Source organism: Scyliorhinus canicula, chromosome 9 (genome assembly GCF_902713615.1).
Source record: "Scyliorhinus canicula chromosome 9, sScyCan1.1, whole genome shotgun sequence".
Classification (NCBI taxonomy): Eukaryota; Metazoa; Chordata; class Chondrichthyes; order Carcharhiniformes; family Scyliorhinidae; genus Scyliorhinus; species Scyliorhinus canicula.
The window spans coordinates 107496485-107521056 of NC_052154.1; the positions used below are offsets into that span (position 1 = coordinate 107496485).

At 51.5% G+C, this 24572-nt stretch overlaps 1 protein-coding gene across 1 annotated transcript in view; it reads right to left on the reverse strand.

Moving 5' to 3' along the window:
• Window positions 1-24572, reverse strand: part of LOC119971595 (low choriolytic enzyme-like) — a 312743-nt gene that overhangs the window by 278609 nt on the left and 9562 nt on the right. Inside the window, exons 2-3 of the mRNA XM_038807374.1 lie at window positions 5728-5810; window positions 5610-5637 (exon numbers count right to left, since the gene is read on the reverse strand). Coding sequence (XP_038663302.1) covers window positions 5610-5637; window positions 5728-5787 — 88 coding nt within the window. The 5' untranslated portion in view covers window positions 5788-5810. The remainder of the gene's footprint in view (window positions 1-5609; window positions 5638-5727; window positions 5811-24572) is intronic.

Sequence of the window (24572 nt, forward strand, 5' to 3'; positions counted from 1 at the left end):
ATAATGCTTTGCATATTCCTCGTGATTCAGCTACTGTGAATAGTCTGTGACACACAAAGTGTATAAATACTTGGTGCAAATTTGAAATCATAAACCCAACAATGCAAGAACACCAGAATTGGAAGCAGAAGTAGGTCACTGGGCTCCTTGAGCCTGCCCTGTCATTTAATAAAATCATGGCTGATCTGATTGGAAAGTGGAGTTGAGGTGACAGTCTGGCCTCCCATAACTCTGGACTCCCTTGTTGATCAAAAATCTATCCAGCTCTGTCTTGAAGATATTCAGTGTTTCAGCTGCCACTACTTTCTGGGTAAAATAATTTGACAGACTAATGGCCTCTGAGAAAACACAGCTCCGTTTTAAATGGGACCCCTGGGGTGGATTCTTTCCCGCCCTCCGCCGGTAGCTGAATTCCTAATCCGGTGGAGAATCAAGAGTTCCTCTAAAAACCAGGTTGGCACCCCTGGTGGTGACAGCAAGCTACGTGCCCCGCACTAGTGGGAGGATGTAACTGGAAGCCCAATTTTCCATGCCCCTGTGATGTTCCAGCATTCTCAGCCAGGATTCATACGAGCGTGGATTGGTACAAGTATTTTCAAGTGTGGCCCTGTTGAGGAGGACCCTGAAGTGAGTCCAGGGGGTAGGTAGGTAATGTGGTACCCACAAAGTTCATTAGAGGACCACTACTCTCCACAGCGCAAATCCTGCCCACCCCACCCACATCAGACCCACAACAGAGACTCCCACCTCAGAGACCCCCATCAGGTAAAAATGTTTATAAACATCGAGCTATGATTGACAGCTCCTAACCACACCAAAGGAAGTTAAGTGCTTTTTGCTGAGAAAAATAGGAGGAAATGAAAGCACTCATCTCCTAGATGTTTATAAACATTGTTGTGAGCTTCACAGCAGGGTACTTGAGATGCATTCAAGCGTGAAATGCAAATAAACAATCCAGTCACAAGGCTGTGGGGAAACTATTACCCTATCAATTGCAGCCTACTAAAGGTGGTGGTGCAGTGGTTAGCAAAAGATTTACAACAATGTCCTAACACCATCATTTTGATTAGGTGGCCCAATACGGAGGTATGGTGGTGGGCCCCCCACAATGCAAATCATCCCCCACCCCCCGCCCCCCTCACCACCACCATTGGAATTACAGATCACCTCCCACAGAACGCATGAATGAGGGTGACCCGACTGACCCACCCCCATCACAGACTCTCAGAGGACCCCCCCCCCCCCATCAGAGAACGGAGGAGAGTAGTGGGCCCTCTGATGCTTCAGGGACCAGGGTTCCGGTCTTGGGTGACTGTGTGGAGTTTGCACTTTCTCCCCGTGTCTGCGTGGGTTTCCTCCGGGTGCTCTGGTTTCCTCCCACAGTCCACAAAATGTGCAGGTGAGGTGGATTGGCCATGCTAAATTTCCCCTTAGTGTCCAAAAGGTTAGGTCGTGTTACTAGGTTATGGTGATAGGGTAGAGGCATGGGCTTGGGTAGGGTATTCTTTCTTAAGGTTGATGCTGACCCCAAGTGCCGAATGGCTCCTTCTGCACTGTAAATTCTATGATTCCTCTTTGAAAGTGAATAGAATCCTCTCAGATTAAAGGATTTGAGGGAACATAAAAAACTTTTGCTGTGTTTTTTTTCATTCTATGAAGCCAAGGACACCGATAGCAGCTGTTGCTTTCAACACTTTTGGGAGGGGGGTCCTGCTAATGTGGTGCTCACTGATTGGGGGGGGGGGGCATTCTCTGATGGGGGAGGCCTCTGAGAGTCTGTGATGGGGGTGGGTCAGTCGGGTCACCCTCATGCATGCGCGCTTTGGGAGGTGATCCGTAATTCCAATGGTGGTGGTGAGGGGGTGGGGGTTGGGGGAGGATTGCATTATCATAGAATCATAGAATTTACAGTGCAGAAGGAGGCAATTCGGCCCATCGAGTCTGCACCGGCTCTTTGAAAGAGCACCCTACCCAAGCCCACATCTCCATCCTATTCCCATAACCCAGTAACCCCACCCAACATTAAGGGAAATTTTGAACACTAAGGGCAATTTAGCATGGCCAATCCACCTAACCTGCACATCTTTGGACTGTGGAAGGAAACCAGAGCACCCGGAGGAAACCCACGCACACACAGGGAGAACCTGCAGACTCTGCCACAGACAGTGAACCAAGCCGGGAATCGAACCTGGGACCCTGGAGCTGTGAAGCAATTGTGCTACCCACCATGCTACCGTGCTGCCCTTATGGGCGGTGTCATGTGAGAGTTCCTTTAAGAAAAGGGTGTTTATAAATGGGTGTGTATGTAAATATCTGTAGTGAGAGTACTTTAAGAAATGGGTGTTTACTACTGCAGTGATGTCAGAGAGTTGGTGGAGCTGGGCTGTCAGCTTTTTACTTTCGTTTTAGGCTGTTTGCTGCAGGGTGTGTTTTAGTTTTGTTTTCAGTGTTGGAGCTGAAGCCAAATAGAGCAGGTATACTGTTGATCTCTCTGCCATGAAAAGACTGTCTCTTGATCATTTGGTGAATTCAGAATTATAAATCTTCTCAGTAGTGAATGTAAACCTAATGTGCTTCTGTTAAAAAGGTGATTCTTTTGTCTTCTGGATGTTGTTTGGGAAGTTATTAAGCATTACTTGGTGTTGAATTATTTGGACGTTGTATTTGAATTAATGGTTGCTAAGATGTTCACTGTATGTTTTAAAAAGGTTAACTTGAATTCATAGAATAAACATGGTTTTGCTTTAAAAAATACTTTTCCATTTCTGCTGTATCACACCGATGGAGTGTGCTCCCCATACCACAATCTATTAAAAGCTGTGGGTCAGGTGAACTCCATGATACACTTTGGGGTTCTCTAAACCCTCGCCCATAACAGGGGCCCACCACCAGAACTCAGTTTTGGGCCACCTGCTCAAAATGATGGTGTTAGGACATTTTTGTAAATCTTACGTCTGCCCAGTGTTCCCTTTTTATCCCTGTCCTGCTGTCTGCTTTGATCGACAGTTTTCTGGTTAGCTGTTATAACATTACTGCACCATTTGGGAACTCTGTTTAAACGATAGGGGCTGGATTCTCCACCTCGCCGTGCCACATTTCTGCTTCACCACGCCGTTGGGATGCTCCGTTATGCCGGCCGGTCAATGGGGTTTCCTATTGTGGGGCAGCTGTCGGGAAACCTCCGGGCGCCGCAAAACGGAGCATCCCGCCGGCGCAGAATTCCGCCTCAGATTTTAGGCAGAGTTGAAACCCCCTGTCCTGATGGACCAGGCCACAGTGTCACCTTCAGGTTTTGTGGCAGAAACTGTGATGTTGATTTGATGGTCTTGGCAAGCAGCCAATTGGTGTAAGTAGGATCCTTGGTCTTCTATTGTTGCCTGTGAGTGGAGGAGCCAGTCAGAAGCTTCCAAAAAGAAAGCAAATCTTTTTGAAGAGTTCCATCTTTTGTTTCAGTTCTGTTAAGGAAGCCAGCTAATAAAGAGTTTGAAGATTCACTCTCTCCTTCTCTCTCTTTGCCACATGATTTTAAGAGGCATTCTAGCTAAACCTGTGGAGGCTTTCTTGTTTAAAAGAAACCGAAAGAAAACAGACCTGCCTAAGAGATCTCTGGAATGAGAAAGTGCTAGCCATTTTCCAAAGGTCAGTAACATTCTAACACTGTCTCAGAGGCTGGGAAGAGCTCAAATTGTTTTATTTTGTTATAAATTTAGTGTACCCAATTATTTTTTCCAATTAAGGGACAATTTAGTGTGTCCAATCCACCTACCCTGCACATCTTTGCGTTGTGGGGACGAAACCCACGCAAACACGGGGAGAATGTGCAAACTCCACACGGACAGTGACCCAGAGCCGGGATCGAACCTGGGACCTCAGCGCTGTGAGGCTGCAGTGCTAACCCACTGCGCCACCGTGCTGCCCGGAAGAGCTCAAATTGAAGATTAAACTGAGAATATTGCTTCAAGGCCAGAGTTTCTGTCTTCAGACATAGGGAATAAAAACTCTTTGCTCAGGAAGGCAGATGTGGTTATTTCACAGGGAGATGAAAGCACCATCTGGTGGTAGAGGAGCATACGTGCTCTGAACTGAACATCCTGTGTCCAGAACCATCTGGTGGCCAGCTGTTGGAATTGGGCTGACCTGAACATCCTGTACACAGCTCCATCTGGTAGCACAGGAATTTAAAACAGGAGTTGGGATGAACGGTTAATTTGCAAGATGGCAAACTGTAATCACTGGAGTGTCAGAGGGATCAGTGCTGCGGCCTCATCTAGATACCATCTATACCGGTGACTCATTAATATATTAAAGGGACTGTCTGTAATATAGTCAAATTTGCTGAAGGTACGAAAATAGGAAGAAAAGCCTCATGTGAGGTGTGCACAAAGATTCTGCAAATGTATTAGACAGTTTAAGTGAGCGAGCAAAAAGTTGGCAGATGAATATAATATGGGCCATGTGAAATGGTCCAATAGGAAGAATCGGAAAACAGAATATTGTTGAAATGAAAAGAGATTACACAGTGATACGGTACAGAGGGACATGGGTATCCCTGTTTATGAATTACAAAAAGTGAGCATGCAGGTATAACACGTAATTAGGTAAGCAAAGAGAATGTTGGCCTTTGTTGAAAGGAGACAGAGTATAAAAGTCTGGAGAAGTTGTGCTACAACTGTACAGGACATTGGTGTGACCACGCCTAGAAGACTGTGTACAGTTTTGATCACCTTACTTAAGGGCGGACATTCGGAGAAAGTTCACTCAGCTGATTCCTGGGATGAGAGGTTTGTCTAAAAAGGAAAGGTTGATCAGGTTGCTCTTATCCTCTCAGGAGTTTAGAAGAATGAGAGGTGATCGCATTGAAACAACTAAGATTCTGAGGGGATTTGACAAGGTACATGCTGAGATGATGTTTTGTGGGTATCGAGAACAATGGGGAACAGTTTACAAATGAGGGAGTCTCCTATTTAAGACCAAGATGGGGAGGAATTTCTTTTCAGTGCACTTAGTGATAGCAGGCAGTGGAAGTTGGATCATTGAATATATTAAAAGCTGTTTCAGACAGATTTTTGATTGACAAAGGGATCAAGGGGCATAGGCAGGAAAGTGAAGTTAATGCTACAGTCAGATCCTATTATACGCCAGACGACACTCAATGGGCCAAATGGCCTACACCTCCTCCTATATCTTATGTAAGGAGAACAACTCCAGGTTGTCTGATCTCACATTAGGGGCTGTTTAGCTCACAGGGCTAATCGCTGGCTTTGAAAGCAGACCAAAGCAAGCCAGCAGCACGGTTCGATTCCCGTAACAACCTCCCCGAACAGGCGCCTGAATGTGGCGACTAGGGGCTTTTCACATTAACTTCATTTGAAGCCTACTCGTGACAATAAGCGATTTTCATTTTTCATTTCATTAGTCTGGTCTCCTCATATTATTCAAGTTCCTTATCCCTCGATTTAGTAAATTCCTTCTACACCTTTTAAAAATGTTTGACATCATTCCAAAAATGTTATGTTGAGAATATTAGCTTTTCAATTCATTCATAAAACTGCTCATTGTGTTTTTGAATTTAACAGTAAGTGTAGGTGAAAATGTATGCAAGAAAATACCTTGTATGGTTGAATTCATAGTGTCCACCTGCCAGAAGCAAAATAAACATGTTACAAGGGAAGTATGAACGTACAATTTTACAATATTTTGTCTTATTTTATCATGCATGTCTCTTACCAATATTAAATGAATGCATACAATGGATAGGTTTAACAGCACTGCAGAAGTGAAGTCCATGATACACAAAGTTCTAGCTGCATCTGAACATAGAAAAAGATGGAGTTTGTTAAACGTTGTAGACAATAAAATTCATAGTGCTATTTATTTAAAATTCTAATCATTTTGGGACCCTACAACGGCAGAGAGATGCCAGCATGGAATTTCCAATTTTAATCTTGATAGCTCATTATCACTTTATTTCATATTTTACATCTCCAATGCTGGAGAGCATGAGCCCTGTATGACACAATATTAGCCTCAGTGCTTAAAAAGAAAAGGTAACGGGGGAATCTGGAGTTCTGAGCATCTGTATGGAAAAATAAAAAAATCTAAGATAATATCAAGGGGATCAATCTCTGTTTCAATGTTGCATCACTGGATATATTGCTGGATGCAGTAACAAGTAAGGAGGAAGTAATTTTGTTAAGAAAGAAACAAGAAACATTCTGTGGTCACCAAGGAAGGGTGGCAGCAGGTGACTGAGTAAGTCAGCAATGAAGTAGGCTTCATAGTTTTGAGTATAAACAATAGCTCTTTACCAACAACTCAACAACTGTGTACATATATTATATGTATACATACACACACATATATACATATACAATAGAGAGTACAAGCATAGAACTGACTCCATCCTAAGCCTTGCAGATCTCTGTCCATCTAGAGACTGACCTTATCTCTGGGTCATGTGTCTTCTTACATCACTGTGGGTGAGTACAGTATTCAATCCCACATTACACCTGTGTATACAAGACCCTAGACTACAACTCCTCCCAAGGCCAACAATGGTAGCAGCATCAGGGACCAGGGCCTGATTCTGGCCTTGGGTGATCGTGTGGAGTTTGCATGTTCTCCCTTATCTATGTGGGTTTCCTCCAGGTGCTCCAGTTTCCTTGCACAGTCCATACAAAATTGTCCAAAAGTGGGCATTGCACTTGGGAGGGCTGCGTGATGCCCTGATGGCGAGTGGCGGCCAGTGAGTGGGGCTGGTATGGCAGAGGGTTGGGTGCAGGAATAGTGGGGTGGGGGGCACCCATACGCCCGGTTTCACTCAGCAGAACCAAGTCCAAGGTGGGTGGTCAGTGGGGAGCGCAGCAAGATGGCTGCCTTGCAATGAAGTGGGCATAAATTAGGTGTTCTTTTGGAGGGTGGATGCAGATTCGGTGGCCTGAATGTCCTGTTGCTGCACTAGAGGGATTCTACGTCATCTATGATACCATCTGTCGTCTTAACTGCTCAGGAGAGAGCTGCTTCTGGACAACTTACAGCTCAAACATCCGTTTGTTGCCATTCCTCAGTGGTTCAAGGATCATGACTCACCAGGAGTCATACTCCTTAGGCCAAAGGCCTTAGGCCATGGTTCATTGTCCGAATCCAACATAAAATTTGTTAATGACCATGGACCAGGACATCAGCATTCCAAAACAAAGAGCCACATTTTCTGATGTCACCCAAGAAACATGATCGTGTGCTTTCAGGGTTTTCAGTCTTGATGCCACGGATTGCCTTTGGGAAGTGTGTGTGCTAGATGTAGTAATCCACGGGCGGCAGGGGTTCCGTCACCACACCAATATTTATTTACAATAACGATATTACAGGAGCAGCTGCAAACAGTGCTGCTAGCAGTCCAGTCAACTTAAGACTGCTCACAAAGCCTACACAGGTGATTATATGGGCCCCCTCAATGAGCTATCATTGAGGGGAGCTCATACTCCAATTGGCCAACCAATAAAGCCAATTGGAGTTCATTACACTCCTCCCCCCCAAGGTCTGAGGAATTCCTGCCAGCTGGCATTCCTCTGAGCTTCTTCCTGCTCCTCATGTCTGGGTCTGTCACCTCTGTGTCGTCCGCCGGGTCATTCTCCAAAGTGGGCGGGGTGTACCTTATAGGTGCCCGTCTTTTCCTTGACGACCTCCTTGGAAGTTGTTCTTCCTCCTCCCTGGGGAGAGGTGTCGCGGCGGCCTCGTCGAGCATATCCATCTCTGACTCTGACGACTGGATGACGGGGTCTGGAGAAATTGTTCGGGGCTGGGGTGTGGGTATCCATTCCGTCTGGGCTATCCCAGCTTGAGGCGGCCCTGCTTCGCCTGCCTCCAGGTGTGGTTCCGCTGCCCTTATTTGGTCTAGGTGTTTCTTCAGCATCTTGCCTCCTATTGAAACCTCATAGGATATGGGCCCTGTTTGGGACTCTACCGTGCCTTTGACCCAAGTTGGACCATTCCCATAATTCTTGACCCAAACCGGTGCCCCCACCTGGAAATGTCTCTGCTGCCGACTATTATCATTCCCCCTGCGTTGGGCCTCCTGTTGTTTCTCCACTTTCCCCGTTAAATTTGGGAAAAGGAGACTCAGCCTCGTTCGCAGCCGCCTTCCCATTAAGAGTTCAGCTGGCGGTATGCCCGTTGTGGAATGCGGTGTGGTCCTGTAATCAAACAGCCAGCGGGAGAGCTTTGTGTCCATTGTCGCTGCCGGCTGCTTCTTGAGTCCCGCTTTAAGTGTCTGGACCGCTCTCTCTGCCAGGCCGTTGGTCGCTGGATGGTAGGGGGCCGTTTTGATGTGACGGACTCCGTTTTCCTTCAGGAATTTTCCAAATTCCCCACTTGTGAATGCCGTTCCGTTATCCGACACCAATACCTCCGGAAGTCCATGTGTTGCAAACGAGGACCTGAGATTTTCAATTGTCAATGCTGTGCTTGCCGTGTTTATCTGGTGGACGTCCAACCATTTGGAGTGGGCGTCCACTATCACCAAAAACATTGAGCCCATGAAAGGGCCGGCGTGGTCAATATGCAGGCGGGTCCACGGTCTGCCTGGCCATTCCCAAGGGTGCAATGGCGCCGCTGGTGGCACTCTTTGCCCCTCCTGGCACCGACGTACCAAGGCTGATATGTCTGTATCCAAACCTGGCCACCAAACGTAGCTTCGAGCTAGCATCTTCATTTTAGACACCCCTGGGTGTCCGTGATGTAACTCAGTTAAGATTGCCTGACAGCCCTGAGCTGGGACGATTACCCGGACTCCCCATAATAGGATACCGTCTTCTACGGTTATTTGGTCCCTTCTGCTCCAGTATGGGTGCATCTGGGGTTCCACTGGTCTTTCCAGTTCCCCGTTAGCAGTAAATGCTTCATCTTGGCTAAAACTGGGTCTTTTTGCGTCCACAACCGAATATGTTGTGCGTCTACTGGTAGGGTGTCCAAAAAATTTAGAGTCATTAATGTCTCCTCTACTTTTGGTATTTGCGGCGGAGTGTCCGGGAGGGGAAGTCTGCTCAAAGTATCTGCATTTGCTACTCGCGTTCCCGGTCTGTGCTCCAGAACGTATCTATACGCCGCCAGTAGCAACGCCCAGCGTTGGATTCTAGCTGATGCAATCGGGGGTATTGACTTGTCTTCTTTTAATAACCCTAATAACGGCTTATGGTCCGTCACTATGGTGAATTTCCGCCCGTACAGGTAATGGTGAAATTTTTTTACTGCGAATATCACTGCCAGTCCTTCCTTCTCGATTTGGGCGTACTTCTTCTCAGCCATCGCCAAGGTCCTCGAAGCATAGGCTATTGGCCGTTCTTCCTCATTCCTTCCTCTATGGGCTAAGACGGCTCCTACCCCAGAGGGGGATGCATCACAAGTGATCACCAACTCCTTCCTTGGGTCATAATGCTCTAGGACATTTTCGGATGACAGTTGTTCCTTCATGTCCCTAAATGCTCGGTTTTGGCGGGTGGACCATTTCCATTCTTGCCCCTTTTTTAGTAGCTGGTGGAGGGGTTCTAGGATGGACGCCCTATTTTCTATAAATTTTCCATAATAGGTTACCAACCCTAGAAATGATCGTAACTCCTGGACCGTGGTGGGAGCTGGGGCTTCTTTTATTGCCCTTACTCTGTCTTCTAATAGGTGTAAGCCTGACTTGTCTACTTTATAACCCAGGTACGTCACTTGTGGGGCCAGAAAAACACATTTTTCCCTTTTTAGCCGTACGCCTGCCTTTGCGAAACGCCTGAGCACTTCCTCCAGGTTCCTCAAGTGTTCCCTGTTTGTCCTACCCGTGATTAAGACATTGTCCAAATAAATCGCCGCCTGCGGTAGTCCCTGCAGAATATTTTCCATCGCACGCTGGAATATAGCGCAGGCTGATGACACTCCGAAAGGTAGCCTAGTATAACGAAAAAGGCCCTTCAGGGTGTTGATCATAGCGAACTTCTGGGAGCCCTTGTCCAGTTGTAACTGCAGGTAGGCGTGGCTCATGTCCAGTTTCGTGAACAAAAGCCCACCTGCTAATTTGGCATATAGGTCGTCTATTTTCGGGATTGGGTATTTGTCCAGCAGTGTGTATTTGTTTACTGTCTGTTTGAAATCTCCACAGAGACGTATCAAGCCGTCTGGCTTCAAAATTGGTACCACCGGTGCTGCCCATTCCGAGAACTGTACTGGTCTGATAATGCCGTCGCGCCGGAAACCTTTCTATTTCATCATCTACTTTTTTCCTTAATGCAATAGGTACCGGCCTGGCCTTACAAAATTTCGGAAGGGCTTCGGGTCCATGTGCAAAGTTGCTTTGGCGCCTATGATTTCCCCCAAACCTTCCTGGAAGACCTCCGGGTATTTTTGGAGTACTCCACTCAACTGCCCGCTTCCACTCTGGAAAATTTTCATCCGATCTAATTTTAGGTCTTTCAGCCAGTTCCGTCCAATTAAGCTCGGTCCGGAGCCCTCTGCTATAGTCAACGGTAATCTGAGCAATTGTTTCTCATATTCCACGGGTACATGAGTCGTGCCTAGAACTTCCAGGGGTTCCCCCGTGCAGGTTTTAAGTTTTGTCAATGTTTTTGTTAGGGTTAGTGGCTGGAGTCCATCTTTGATTTTTCAAAATGCTGCCACTCCCATTACTGATCCGGCCACACCCGTGTCTATTTCCATTATTGTCGGCCGCCCGTTCACCCGTGGGGTAATCCTAATGGGTTCTGCTTTCTTCGTTGCAATATTATATAATTGTTCCTCTTCGGAGGAGGATGAGGTGTCTAGGTTGTGTACTTCCCTGCGTCCCCACCTGCTATTCCTCTTTTGCCACCTCCTTCTAGGGTTTCTGTCGTTGTTGCCCCCACTCTGTCTGGTGCCAGAAACGGTTCTTCTCTGTTGGGAGAGCCTCAGCCGGTACTTCCCTCTGTCTCCAGTTAGTCCTGGCAGACTTGGGGGCAGTTCTGGGGTTTTCCTTTTTCCCTCTCTTCCTCAGGTTTTTCCTGAGGGCGGCTTTCTGGTAGCAGGACCCGTTGTGGTAGTCCCTCTCACAGGTATCTACCTCCATTGGCATGCCCTGTAGTTCCTGCGCCCCACTTGCTGCCTTTTCTAGGTGCGAGCTGTAACGCCTACCTGCAGTCTAGCTCTGTTTCCACCAACAGGCGTTTCTGTATTGTGAGGTCGTTTATACCACACACTAACCGGTCCCGAAGCATTTCATTTAGCGTCGGGCCGAACTCACATTTTTCCGCCAGCCTTCTCAGGCGGGTGAAGAAATTCGTGACTGACTCCGACTTCCCGCTTCGCTGTGTAGAATCTGTACCTACGCAAAATGAGGGGTGGTTTTGGGTCGTAGTGCTCTTTCACCAATTCCGTTACTTCTTGGAAAGTTTTCGTGTCCGGCGCATCGGGATAAGTCAGACTACGTATAATGGCAAAAGCTGAGGGTCCGCACGCCGACAGCAGGATAAGCCGTCTCCTTTCATCCGTCAGTATATCATTGATGTGCCATCAATTGTACGCGAGGCGAGTGCTTTACCAAAGTCCGGCTTTAATAGACTAGAACACAGCTCTGTGATCGTCTACAATGGAAAGGACGATCGTCAGGCGTCTGACCATTTATACCTCGTTAATGAGGCGTGGTTAACTCAGCCTCTCGGCCAATCGGTCGAGAGGCACATGACCGACCAGGGCCAATGGTAAGCCGCCGTTCTGGCCCAATGGCAGACAGGTATGCAGATCATATCACCACAATCATTTGCCCGGAAGAAGTAACACATTCTCCCCACATACTGAGACCAGTCCTCAATAGCCGGGTCGAATGCCTCTAACCTTCCAAAAAAACGGTATTTTTAAAATGGCAAGGCTTACCCTCCGAGTGTGGCAGCTGGTCTCCGCAAAATTCTTTTGTGTGTCCAAGGCAGTGTCCAGGCACCGGGCTCCATTGCAAGGCAGCCATCTTGCTGTGCTAACCATTGACCATCCACCTTGGACCAGTCCCGCACCCCACCCTCCGCCATACCAGCCCCACCCAACAGGCCGCCACTCACCATCAGGGCATCACACAGCCCTTCCAAGTGCAATGCCCATAGTAGCTCCTACAGGGGATGCCTGACAGAGGCTATGGAATGTACCGTTGGCATGGGCAGCGCCAGCCGATGGTACCCCTGGCAGCAAGGACAGGAGTCAGGGCCAGAGGCCCCCACAGTTCCGGGCACCGACGAAGAGACACTGATGGAGAGACATGCGGTGGCAGGGTCCATGTGCCAACTATGTTGCCCAGTAGACCTGGTTGGACATTGAGTTACGCACCATGCTAACATGTGTGCCGTTCACCCCCTGCAGACAGTGGATATTGGAATTCAATCAGTAATGGTGGCCTTCCCCCTAGTCACAGCAGCCATGGGGGATGCAGCTGTACCAGCTGGAGCTGCTCGAGGAGGAGGAAGCTGCAGCAAAAGTCTGCCCTAGAGGAACAGATGGAGACGGATGGAGAGCCGGCTGCCGAACAGGCTGAGGAGGGGGAGGTGCAAAGGAGCCACCGCATGAGGCCTCGTGTATACTGGCAGTGCCTGTCATTTGAGGACCTGCGGGATCGGGCATGCAGTCGAAAACTTCAGCTGAGCGTGGGGGCAGTGCAACACATCTGCCAAATCATGCCACACCTTGCACCATGGGGGAATGGGGAGGACACCCATCCCATCAAGGTGACGGTCGCCTCAACGTTTATGCCAAATGGTCCAAGTAGGGACCTGTCTGAGAACTTGATGCACAGGTGCATCCACGCCATCATGGAGAACCTATATGCCCAGTCGGCACAATACATCTATTGTAATGTGCACTTAGCCCACCAGGATACCCGAGCAGTGAGGTTTGCTGCCACTGCCTAGATGCCCCGGGCCCAGGGGTGTTCGGCAGGATGCATGTCACTCTACATGTGGTATTGTGTGAAGCAAATAATGGCATGATGGGAAAACTAGTCAAGTCTTCTTGGTACAATTGAATTTAACCTAAGACACAGATTCAGAATACACATAGACAGCATGTCCTGAGAACTGGGTGACTCTGAGAGTCTAGATAAGGCTTGAACTTAGAAGCAGTCTCAATACATAACAAGCTGAACAACTATCTCTTCCTGTTCCTAAACAAATTCTTCCCTTTCTTAAAACAAAGACAAGATAATGATATGAAACTCCAGTCCCCTAAAGGTCAGCAAGGTGACGCCATTGTAACGATTATTACTTATGTTTTACTTTCGATTAAATTCCTGACCAAGTTGTATTGATGTTATCTTGATCCTATAATGTATAAGAATCGCCTTCTTTTTCTGTAATATCGCAGACTTGGGACGGACTCAGCAGTTTGTACTGACTGCCTTCCGACTTCAAAAGTCTCAGCCATTTACTGCTAGCAGTCAGTTCTAATTCGGAAATAAAGTTCAGTTTTGCTTACCTAATGAATCATGTTTGTATTTCTCTATCACAGTCAAGACGCGGGGGAAATATAAAATACAACATACAACATCAGGGGCTGGTTTAGCACACTGGGCTAAATCGCTGGCTTTTAAAGCAGACCAAGGCAGGCCAGCAGCACGGTTCAATTCCCGTACCAGCCTCCCCGAACAGGCGCCGGAATGTGGCGACTAGGGGCTTTTCACAGTAACTTCATTGAAGCCTACTCGTGACAATAAGCTATTTTCATTTCATTTCATTACAAGCACCTGCAGATGACAGACCGCTCGACACAAACCGAAAAGAGTTTCACCTAATGAACGTGCATACCCAGGCAGGGTGCCTGACACCTTCACACGCAACGATTTCCGGCCTCTTCGAGAAGCACCCCCGGCTAGGGGGTTGGCTCTTGGGCAAAAGGGGTTATCCACTGCAGTCATGGCTTATGATACCTATCCGGAGGCAACAGGCCGACAAAAAGACCTGCTACAACGACACCTATGCAGCAACTAGGAGCGTGATCGAACGGTGCTTCGGCATACTGAAGTTGCAGTTCAGTTATGGAACTGGAAAGTCGCCCGCATCATGGCGGCATGCTGTCCTCTGCAAACATCGCGCAGCAGAGGGGCAGCGTGCTTGAAGATGAGAATGAACACCAGGCCACATCTGACGAAGAGGATGTGCGGGAGGGAGAGGATGGCCAGGACATGGAACCCGGGCAGGCACGGGAGGCTGCACAACGTGTGCGCCAGAGCCAACACACACAGAACGACTCGACCACCTCCAGGTTCACCGACTAGGGGAGGGACTGGCCAGGGGCATGGGCACCACATTCCACCCCCACACCAGCCCACCCCAGCCGACTAACCCCCTCCATTATACATACCTGCCGCAATAGCGTGCGGGCCCTGGGTTGGCAGTAACCGGGTATGATCCATGGGATAGAGGATAATGACGACCCTGCTCTGCAATGAGCTCTGGTGCTCCGCATCGTTTGACCACATCTGACTCCTGCCCACGGCAGCACTTTCCATCATCCACATGGGTGATCCCTGCATGTAAGCTAGCCATTCCATCACACGGTCCCTGGGGTGGTGGAGGTTGGAACAATGGGAGGGCTCGGGGAGTGGTGCGGGATGGTAGGTTGGGAATGGGATACCAGCAGGTGAGCATTGGCCGAACTGCCCCCCAAGGCCAAGGCCACCCCCAATGTCCACCCATTCCGCCCCCGCGATCCCTTTGCGGCAACCCAGACCAGCTCACCCCTCATTCCCATCGGACAGAGCACCGAGGTAGGTTGTTAAAACATATATAGAGGACCTTTTCTTGGAGAAAGATTTCTCTCAAAATGTTTGTTATAGCCTGAGGGAAGCAACAATGATTGCACTGATAGCGCTGGTCCATCTGCGTGGAGAGGTGTCTGCAGGCTTTCACTCTCTCTGGTATTTCGTCACGGGTATAACTCCGATCCCTGGTTTCCCTGAGGATGTAGGTATCGGTTATGTGGACGATGTCCAGTTTGTTATGTACAACAGCGATCGGAAGGTGTTGATTCCCCGGGAGCAGTGGATGATGGACAGTGAGGGGCCTTAGTCCTGGCAACGGAAGAAGTTTGTTGCACAGAGGCAGGAGCAGTATTTCAAAAGCTGATATTCCAATCCTCATGTCCAGTACCAACCGATCAGGAGGGATCCACGTTTACCAGATGATGGATGGCTGTGACCTGAGGATTCAGCCAATACGTGTGGGATGGACAAGATTTCATCAGCTTCGACAAGAGTAACATGGTGTGGGTGACTCCGGTCCCCTGGGGAAAGAGCATCAAAAACAGATTGGAACAGAACAACGTCATCAGCCAGGGATGGAAAAACTATCTGGAGGTGGAGTGTATCGAGTGGCTGAGGAAATACCTGGAATATAGACAGAGAGAACTGAGCGTCGTTGCCTCCATTGTGTCATTTGCCCGTCTGGGTGATTCTAACTGACTGTCCTGTGTCGTCACCGGGTTTTACCTTCAAGCCCATCGAGGTGAATCTGTGCGGAGACGAATTGGTGATTGATGTGACCCTGTCCAGTGGGATCTTACCCAATCACGAAAGGACCTACCAGATCCAGAAATGGGTGGAGTTTGATCCAGAGGACCAGGCCAAGAATTACTGTCGGGTGGAGCACAGCGGACTGAATGAGACGCTGGTGGTGATTTATGTATCAAAGCCTCACTCCCTGATTCCTGTTACCGGTCGGGATTGTGTTCGGGATCCATGTGCTGCTCATTGCTCTAATCAATGTGGCTATCGTCATCTACAACAAGAAATGGAGAGGGAAGAGTGGCTACAATCCTACAAAGACTTCTTATGAAAGGGGTTCTGATCCATCCTATTTATCCTGGACAGACTCTGGAGCAGTGGTTCCCAATCTTTTATATGTCATGTCACACCTTTATACTATATAAAACGTTTACAGGCATCCCTCCCATTTTTGTGCCTTCTCCCCTTACTTGGAATGTTGTTTTTAATTTCTCCCTGTCCTCTCTCATGTTTTTTTTAAACCTGTCTCTGTCTCTATCGCTTCTCCCAGGGTTTCCTGCCCTTTTTGAGTTTTCACTTTTTGGGCAGGCATACCAGACCTTTGTCTTCAGCTCCAAGTCCCGTTAGCCAGGTGCATGGGCCTGACCAACATCAAAAATCTAAACTTTGCTTTTGTGCCTCTTTTCCAGACACCACATCGGAGATGCCAAACTCAGAGCTGTTGAATTTTGATTAATTTTTGCAGCACACTGGTTTCGAATCCATCTCACTCACTGCCAATTCATTCATTGGCAGCTATTTCTCCCTGCCAGCTCCTCTCCTGCTGTTCCCAGATAATACTTGGAGTCCCTAAATGGAGCTCTCGGTAGGTGCGAAAAGGAGCGCCATGCTCCTGGCCTATGGCACTGGAAGCAATTTGGTTCACACCCTTGCTGGGCATGAACCAGATTTGTACATTTAAACTAATTTAAACACGTATTCCTGTTTCTCTGCCCCGAGCCTCCCAGCTCCTGAGATTCTCCGCCCGGAGCCTCCCAGTTCCCAGGACTCTCCGCCCCCCAGCAAGGCATGAGGCCGGCGGAAATCACTACTGGGGCGAAATTCTCCGACCCCACGCAGGGTCGGAGAATCGGCCGGCAGCGGCGTTAATCCCGCTCCCGCAGGGTTTTTAAATCTCTGACCGGCCAAAAACCGGCGCTGTGCAAATCCCGCCGGCAGCCTCTGAAAACAGCTGGCGCCGGTGGGATTTCATTTTTTTTTTAGTTTCCACAAATCTCCGGCCCGGATGGGCCGAAGTCCCGCCGACGTGGCCACGGGTCACGTCGGCGAAAATCATAGTTGCTTTAAAACGGCGTCAACCATTGATGATGGTTGACGCCGTTCAGTGTCGGGGGGTGGGTTGCGGCATCGGGGGGGGGGTGGGTTGCGGCAGCGGGGGGGGGGGTGCGGCATCGGGGGGGGTTTGCGGCATCGGGGGGGGTTGCGGCATCGGGGGGTGGGTTGCGGCATCGGGGGGGTGGGTTGCGGCATCGGGGGGTGGGTTGCGGCATCGGGGGGTGGGTTGCGGCATCGGGGGGTGGGTTGCGGCATCGGGGGGGGTTTGCGGCATCCGGGGGGGGGTTGCGGCATCCGGGGTGGGTTGCGGCATCGGGGGGGGGCATCGGGGGGGGGTTGCGGCATCGGGGGGGGGTTGCGGCATCGGGGGGGGGGTTGCAGGCATCGGGGGGTGGGTTGCGGGCATCGGGGGGTGGGTTGCGGCATCGGGGGGTGGGTTGCGGCATCGGGGGGTGGGTTGCGGCATCCGGGGGGGGTTGCGGCATCCGGGGGGGGTTGCGGCACCGGGGGGGGTTGCGGCATCGGGGGGGTTGCGGCATCGGGGTGGGGAGGGTGGGTTGCGGCATTGGGGGGGGTTGCGGCATCGGGGGGGGTGGGTTGCGGCATCGGGGGGGGTGGGTTGCGGCATCGGGGGGGGTTGCGGCATCGGGGGGGGGTTTGGGGGCAGCGGCATGCAAAGAGGGGGGGCGGCGGATGCCCGGGGCCAACGCACCGTCGCCCCCCCCCTCTGTACGCCGCTGCCCCCTACCCCAACCACCCCGCCCTCACCACCCCTACCTCCCTCCAACGCCCCTACCCCCCCCACCACCCCACCCCCCTCCCCACCACCCCTACCCCCCTCCAACGCCGCCCCCCCCATCTCTCGCAACGCCGCAACCCCCCACCCTCAACGCCGCAACCCCCCCTCATCGCCGCAACCCCCCCCTCTCAACGCCGGGTCCCCCCCTCTCAACACCGGGTCCCCCCCCCCTCAACGCCGGTACCCACACACCGTCCCCCTCCCTCTGAAGGCCGGTACCCACACACCCCCCCCTCTCTCCTCCTACCCCCCTTCCTTCCTCCTCCCCCCCTTCTTCCTCCTCCCCCCTTCCTTCCTCCGTCCCCCCTCCTTCCTCCTCCCCCCCTTCTTCCTCCTCCCCCCCTTCCTTCCTCCGTCCCCCCTCCTTCCTCCTCCCCCCTTCCTTCCTCCGTTAGTGGGGGGGGGGGTGCGGCGTTGGAGGGGGGTAGGGGTGGTGAAGGGGGTAGGGGTGGTGAGGGGAGGGGGTTGGGGTAGGGGCAGCTGCGTGCAGAGGGGGGGCGATGGTGCGTTGGACCCGGGCATCCGTCGTCCCCCTCCTCTGCACGCCGTTGCCCCTACCCCAACCCCCCCTCACCACCCCTACCCCCCTCCAACGCCGCACCCCCCCACCCCCCACCCCCCACTAACGCCGCACCCCCCCCCCCCACTAACGGAGGAAGGAAGGGGGGGAGGAAGGAAGGGGGGGGACGGAGGAAGGAAGGGGGGGAGGAGGAAGAAGGGGGGGAGGAGGAAGGAAGGGGGGGAGGAGGAAGGAAGGGGGGGAGGAGGAGAGAGGGGGGGGTGTGGGTACCGGCCTTCAGAGGGAGGGGGACGGGGTGTGGGTACCGGCGTTGAGGGGGGGGGACCCGGCGTTGAGGGGGGGGTTGCGGCGTTGCGAGAGATGGGGGGGGCGGCGTTGGAGGGGGGTAGGGGTGGTGGGGAGGGGGGTTGGGGTGGTGGGGAGGGAGGTAGGGGTGGTGGGGAGGGGGGTAGGGGTGGTGGGGAGGGAGGTAGGGGTGGTGAGGGGGGGTGGTTGGGGTAGGGGGCAGCGGCGTACAGAGGGGGGGGCGACGGTGCGTTGGCCCCGGGCATCCGTCGCCCCCCCCCTCTGCACGCCGCTGCCCCCAAACCCCCCCCCGATGCCGCAACCCCCCCCCCCCCGATGCCGCAACTCCCCCCCCCCCGATGCCGCAACCCCCCCCCCAAATGCCGGAACCCCCCCCCCCCAAATGCCGGAACCCCCCACCCTCCGATGCCGCAACCCCCCACCCCAAATGCCGGAACCCCCCCCCAAATGCTGGAACCCCCCCCCCCCGATGCCGCAAACCCCCCCCCCCCCAAATGCCAGACCCCCCCCCAAATGCCGGAACCCCCCCCCAAATGCCGGGTCTGTCTCTCTCCTCCCCCCCCCCCCCCCAAACGCCGGGTCAGTCTCTCTCCTCCTCCTCCTCCAAAAAAACGCCGGGTCTCACCACTTCTGCAGCTGGTGAAACTGACGCGTATCGCGTCAGTCAGCTGCTGGCCCCTCCGGGAACGGAGAATCGCCGCCTAAAAGAAGGCCCCCACGCCGGAGTCATCTACTCCAATTTTGCTCGCCGGAAATCGGCGTTACGACGATCTGCAGAGAATTTCGCCCCTAGTCTCCATCAACATAGACCTGATGTGATGATCAGGCTGGGCCATTGGAGCATCCGAGCGCTCAGTGAGGCAGTGCCACTGCTATGTTGGCACCACCAATGAGTGGCGCCAGAAAGGGGAGAGAGTTGGAGGGGGGGAAACTGAAAGAGGGGTGGAAGTGAGGGGAAGGGAGGAAACGTCTCAAAATGGGGAATAGGGCAGTTGGCGACCCCAAATCAGGGTGTTAGTCATTTGGGATGTGGAGGGGGGCTGGATTTCTGCCAGTGCTATAGACGGGGTGTCTATCGGCTTGTCTGGAGATCAAACTGCCCTTTAGAAATTGCGCCCCCACCCCATCTCTGAGGAACAAGCCTAGCTGGCATCTTTAGATCCTGCACACTTCTTTCCTGGCAGGAAACTTCCCAAGCTCCAAAGAACTGACTAAGGATGGGAGAATTCCAATGGGAATCGCACCAGAACAGCCAGTGGAATTCACACCGGTTTTCCTGCCCGAAATGACTGCCATTATTGAGGCGAATGCCGCCCATTGCTTTCATTATGAGGTTGGGTGAGCATGCGGAATGAGGGCATCTGCTGCCTGGGCCAGTCCCAGAGACTAACACTGGCATGGGGAAGTAAGGTAGAGCTAAAACCATAGGCTGAAATCAAGAGGAATGAACTGCTGGGGATTAGGGATCCTATTTCTCAGAGATACTATGAAGACGTGAGGATGTTTTGTTTGTGTTTTTCAAACCAGAATCTGTTTCTCCAATTTTTAAACTTATAAAAATTTAAAACTCCAATTTCTACAATAAACTATACATATTTTTTGCTTCCTGTCTCTGTAAAGTCCTCCGAACAAAACTAATACCACTATGGTGGAGAACATTGATACTTTAAGAAATAAATTATGAGGAATCCAAAAAAAAACATTAAAACAAATGCATCCCAGAGAGTATCACCTCGGTTGGGCACATTATTGAAGAGGCTCCAGAGGCACTATCTGGTGTGCACCACACATCGCATCCGGTACAGTAGATAGAGGTAGGAGCAGTCGAGGGGCCGGACGATCAGAGGGCAGTCCGACCCCAGGAGCCAGCTGCCATCCAGACGGGTCCCGGGCTTCTGGAACATCCAGTCCCAGCCACAGGGCAGATGCAATCAGAGACCTAGGGACCACAAGAGGGGATGTCGGTGGGTATCCAACACCTACAGGCACAGGTGGAGGGGTCCATCCTTGTGCAGGAGTAGGGAGTGGCGCCAGTCATGCGTGCCACTCAAGGCTGAAACCCCACGGGTGGCGTACCCAGTGGAGGAACTGGGACAATGGTTTCGGCTATGGATCAGTGTGTCCAAGGCCTGGGATGGTCTGTGCAGGCGGGGCAGAGGCCTAGGCCAGGACTGCCCTCTCACAGGCAGCCATGTGCCAGAACCAGATCCAGGGAACGCGGTGGCATGCCCAGACGCTGTCCGCCATTGCGCAGACACTGGGCAGGGTGGTCCAGTCCCAGAGGGAGGTGGACCAGTCACTGGCTGCTGTGGTACAGTCGCGGCATGATGTGGTACATTTCAAGATTGAGATGGTCCACTCCCTGTGCTGCATGGCCGCGATCGTGCAAACCCTGATCGAGACCAAAGCGGGCCTCCAGGACTGGCAGCGGCAGGTGGCTGGGGGGCCTCAGGGGTGCTTGCACCCCTGTCCAATGGAGTAGCCCGGGGGCTATCGGGCACCCCGAGGGAAGAGCAGGTGATGGGGCCCGTGCCTGTGACTCCCGCAGGGGAGGTGCTGGCACACCGCAACACCTCGGACCGCACCCACCCCTCCCTGACTATGGTGCATCTGGTGGGCAGTGGGCAGAACAGGGCAGCACCACACTATCCGGGACATCTGAGCAGTGGCCGTGCCCATTCAGGCCGGGTCGCCCCAGATGACGCGCGCCAAGGGGGACCCTTGAGTCACAGCAGACTGCCTCCACTCCTGCTGTTCGTTTGGGCAACTGCCTGGTGCAGGGCACAGTTTAGAGGGGCTAGGATACAGACTGTATATATTTCCGCACTTCTGTTAAACTTCTGTTAAAACCGTTAAAACTCCGGAGAATAGGGTGTCAGGCCCGCTAATGATATGCCTACTGTACTTCAACCCTTTGCAACGAGCAACACATTTACGCCATGTTCAGGGTGACGGAGCATCCCAATTTGGCATCAAACTGGCGCCTACCTCGATTTTGGGTCGGAAGCTACTCTCCGCCCAATCTATAAATCTTTATTGTCACAAGTAGGCTTACATTAACACTGCAATGAAGTTACAGTGAAAATACCCTAATTCCCACAATCCAGCGCATGTTCGGGTACACAGAGGAAGAATTCAGAATGGCCAATTGACCTAACAAACACGTCTTTCAGGACTTGTGGGAAGAAACCGGGACACACGGAGGAAACCCACACAGACACGGGGAGAACGTGCAGACCCGCACAGACAGTGACCCAAGGCGGGAATCAAACCTGGAACCCTGGCGCTGTGAAGCAACAGTGCTAACCACTGTACTACCGTACCGCCCGTAAAGAATTAGTGTTTGTAGGAAACAGGTCAGTTACTAAAGCTTCAAATGGCTTCACGTCTCCTTGTTTCAATGAGTCATAATGTTCCATGACTTTGAAGGTACTTTTGGTGTACACTGAGAATTCCCAAACTAACTTTCATCAGTAAAGTGTAGTGATCTGCATCACTGTAAATACATAAGGGGCTAATGTAAATACACTACAACTAAGTAATCCCTAGAGGGAGCACTAGAGATGTATACAATAGATAGTCGAAAGCCAGGAGCAGACTCATTACAGGAACGGCAGCTAGTGAGCAGAACAGACAGATATCTCACATGTAACATCTAGTATACGTCTGGAGAGAACACAAAATTACTCAATAAAGCATTTACTTCAACTGGAAGACTACGTGCTTTATTCGGAGTGCTATCGGGGGCATCCCCAGGATAGGGATCGCAGGTGGTATGTGTTGTCCTGAAGCCTTTATTCTCTGTCTTAAACAGCCCAGAGCTATTCTGTAGTGTGTTATGGGCCAGGGTTTAGAGAACCCCAAAGTGTATCATGGAGTTCACTGACCCACAACGTTTACTAGATTATGGTATTGGGAGCACATGGCCCACTCCATAGGTGTGGTTCAGCAGAAATGGAAAAGTATGTTTTAAGGCAAAACGTTTATTCTATGAACTCAAGTTAACCTTTTTAAAGCATAGTGAACATCTTAGCAACCATTAATTCAAATACAACCCCAAAGACTACAACACAAAGCAAACCTTTAAGCTTTCCTTTTTAACATCCATACGACTTAAAAACAAAACCTTTATCAGAAGTACATCAGGTTAAAGTCACTACTGAAAACATTTATAATTCTGAATTCACCAAATGATCAAGAGATAGGGCGCGATTCTCCGCAACTGCCGGGATTCGCGGAAGCCGCCGTGAAAGAGGCCGTCTCTCACGACGGCTTCGGCGCCCGGTACCGTGACCCGATTCTCCCCCCCCCCCCCCCCGGGCAGGGCTAGGAGCGGGGCCCCGGGGTTCTCGGCCATGCGCCGAGAATGACAAGTGGCTGGCGCCTGTATGATGTTAGCCGCGCATGCGCGGGTTGGCCGGGGCCAACCCACGCATGCGCGGACGACGTCATCACAAAGACGGCACGAACCCGCGCAGGAGCGGTGCTGTCTTTTCCCTTAGCCGCCCCTCAAGACGTGGTGGCTTCATTTTGCGGGGTGGCGGAGGGAAAATAGTGCGTCCGTTTTGGACGCAGGCCCGACGATCAGTGGGCACCGATCGCGGGCCTGTCCCCTCCCGAGCACAGTCGTTGTGCTCCTATCCTGATCAGGCACCTAGAAGCCCCAAACGGGCTTCAGGCGCCCGTTTCACGATGGTGGCGACCAGGTGTGGTTGCCGCAGTCGTGAAAAGGTCGGAAACGGCCGGCCACTCGGCCCATCGGGCTCGGAGAATCGGCTTTCGCCGTAAAAAAACGGCGAGCGGTGATTCGGCGAGCGGGGGTGGGGGAGAATCGCGGGGCGGTTGTACAAAATGTCGGGAGACCCTCCCACGATTCTCCCAGGCCGCAGGGGGAGCGGAGAATTCCGCCCAGTCTTTTGATGGCAGAGAAAACAGCAGTACACCTGTTTTGTCTGGCTTCAGCTCCAACACTGAAAACAAAACTGAAACACACCCTGCAGCCTGCTCAAAACGAAAGTAAAATGCTGACAGACAGCCCAGTTCCGCCCACTCTCTGACATCACTGCAGTAATAAACTTCTATTTCTTAAAGGTACTCTCACTACAGATATTTATATAAACACCCATTTATAAACACCCATTTCTTAAAGGTACTCTCACATGACAAGTGTGTCGGTCTTAAAAACCCTTCAAATGCCAGAATGATTGTAAAGCCTTGCGACTCTCACAGCTGCTCACTGCCATGAGTAAATGTACAGGAATACTTTCTACTTTTCAACCTTTTCACAGCCATGACGATTCTTCTGTGATCAAAGAAGTGTCAATGTGCACACAGTGTTAATCTGTCAGTGGCCTGGGGTTTATGAGGTGGGAGCGATGACACTGAGGGAGGCCAGCCTAAAGAGCTGGCTGGATGAGACCCTAAGAGGTAAGGCTGGACTGCAATGAGGTGAGGAGTGGGGACTTGTCGGGAGGGTGAGAGTATCCAGCGACGCTGGGCAGCTTTTATAGAAAATGAAGTGGCTGCCCGAAATCTTGGGCGGGATTCTTCGTTCCTGCCACCCACCAATGGGATTTCTCATTGTGGCCACAGAGAAACCCGCAGATGGGGATGTGCTGCCGCACAACAAAAAATCCCGCCCCCCCCCAGTGTCAAGGCATGAGAACGAGTAGCTGTTGGGATAACAAGAGCTGAGCATTAATGGATCCTCTCTCGGCCTCATGGAGCGATTATGCCCTCTAACATTCCTGAGAGTCCTGCACCTCTAACTAATTGGCCAGCATGAATTCAGCATTAGGGTGCCATCAGGAGGGTAATCGAGGGGGGTCATCTAACCTAACTGTCTGCCGCTCTTAACCTTTTAATCACCTTTCAATTGGATTTTTATAAGTTTCAGTTGTTCTTCGTTTTTGTTTTGGGCTTCTGTGGCATCATTCATGGGAGACGCTGAAGAGGGAACAGGTAAGGCATGATTCTCCGAGCCTCCGCGCTGAAATCACTATTGGCGCGGGTGCGAAGAATGGTGTCAAACCCAAGATCAGGCCTGGCGCCGCTCCCGCGATTCTCCGGTCCCCATAGAATCGGCTTCAATTGCGCACGCTGTCGACGTACGCCGGTCGGGAGCC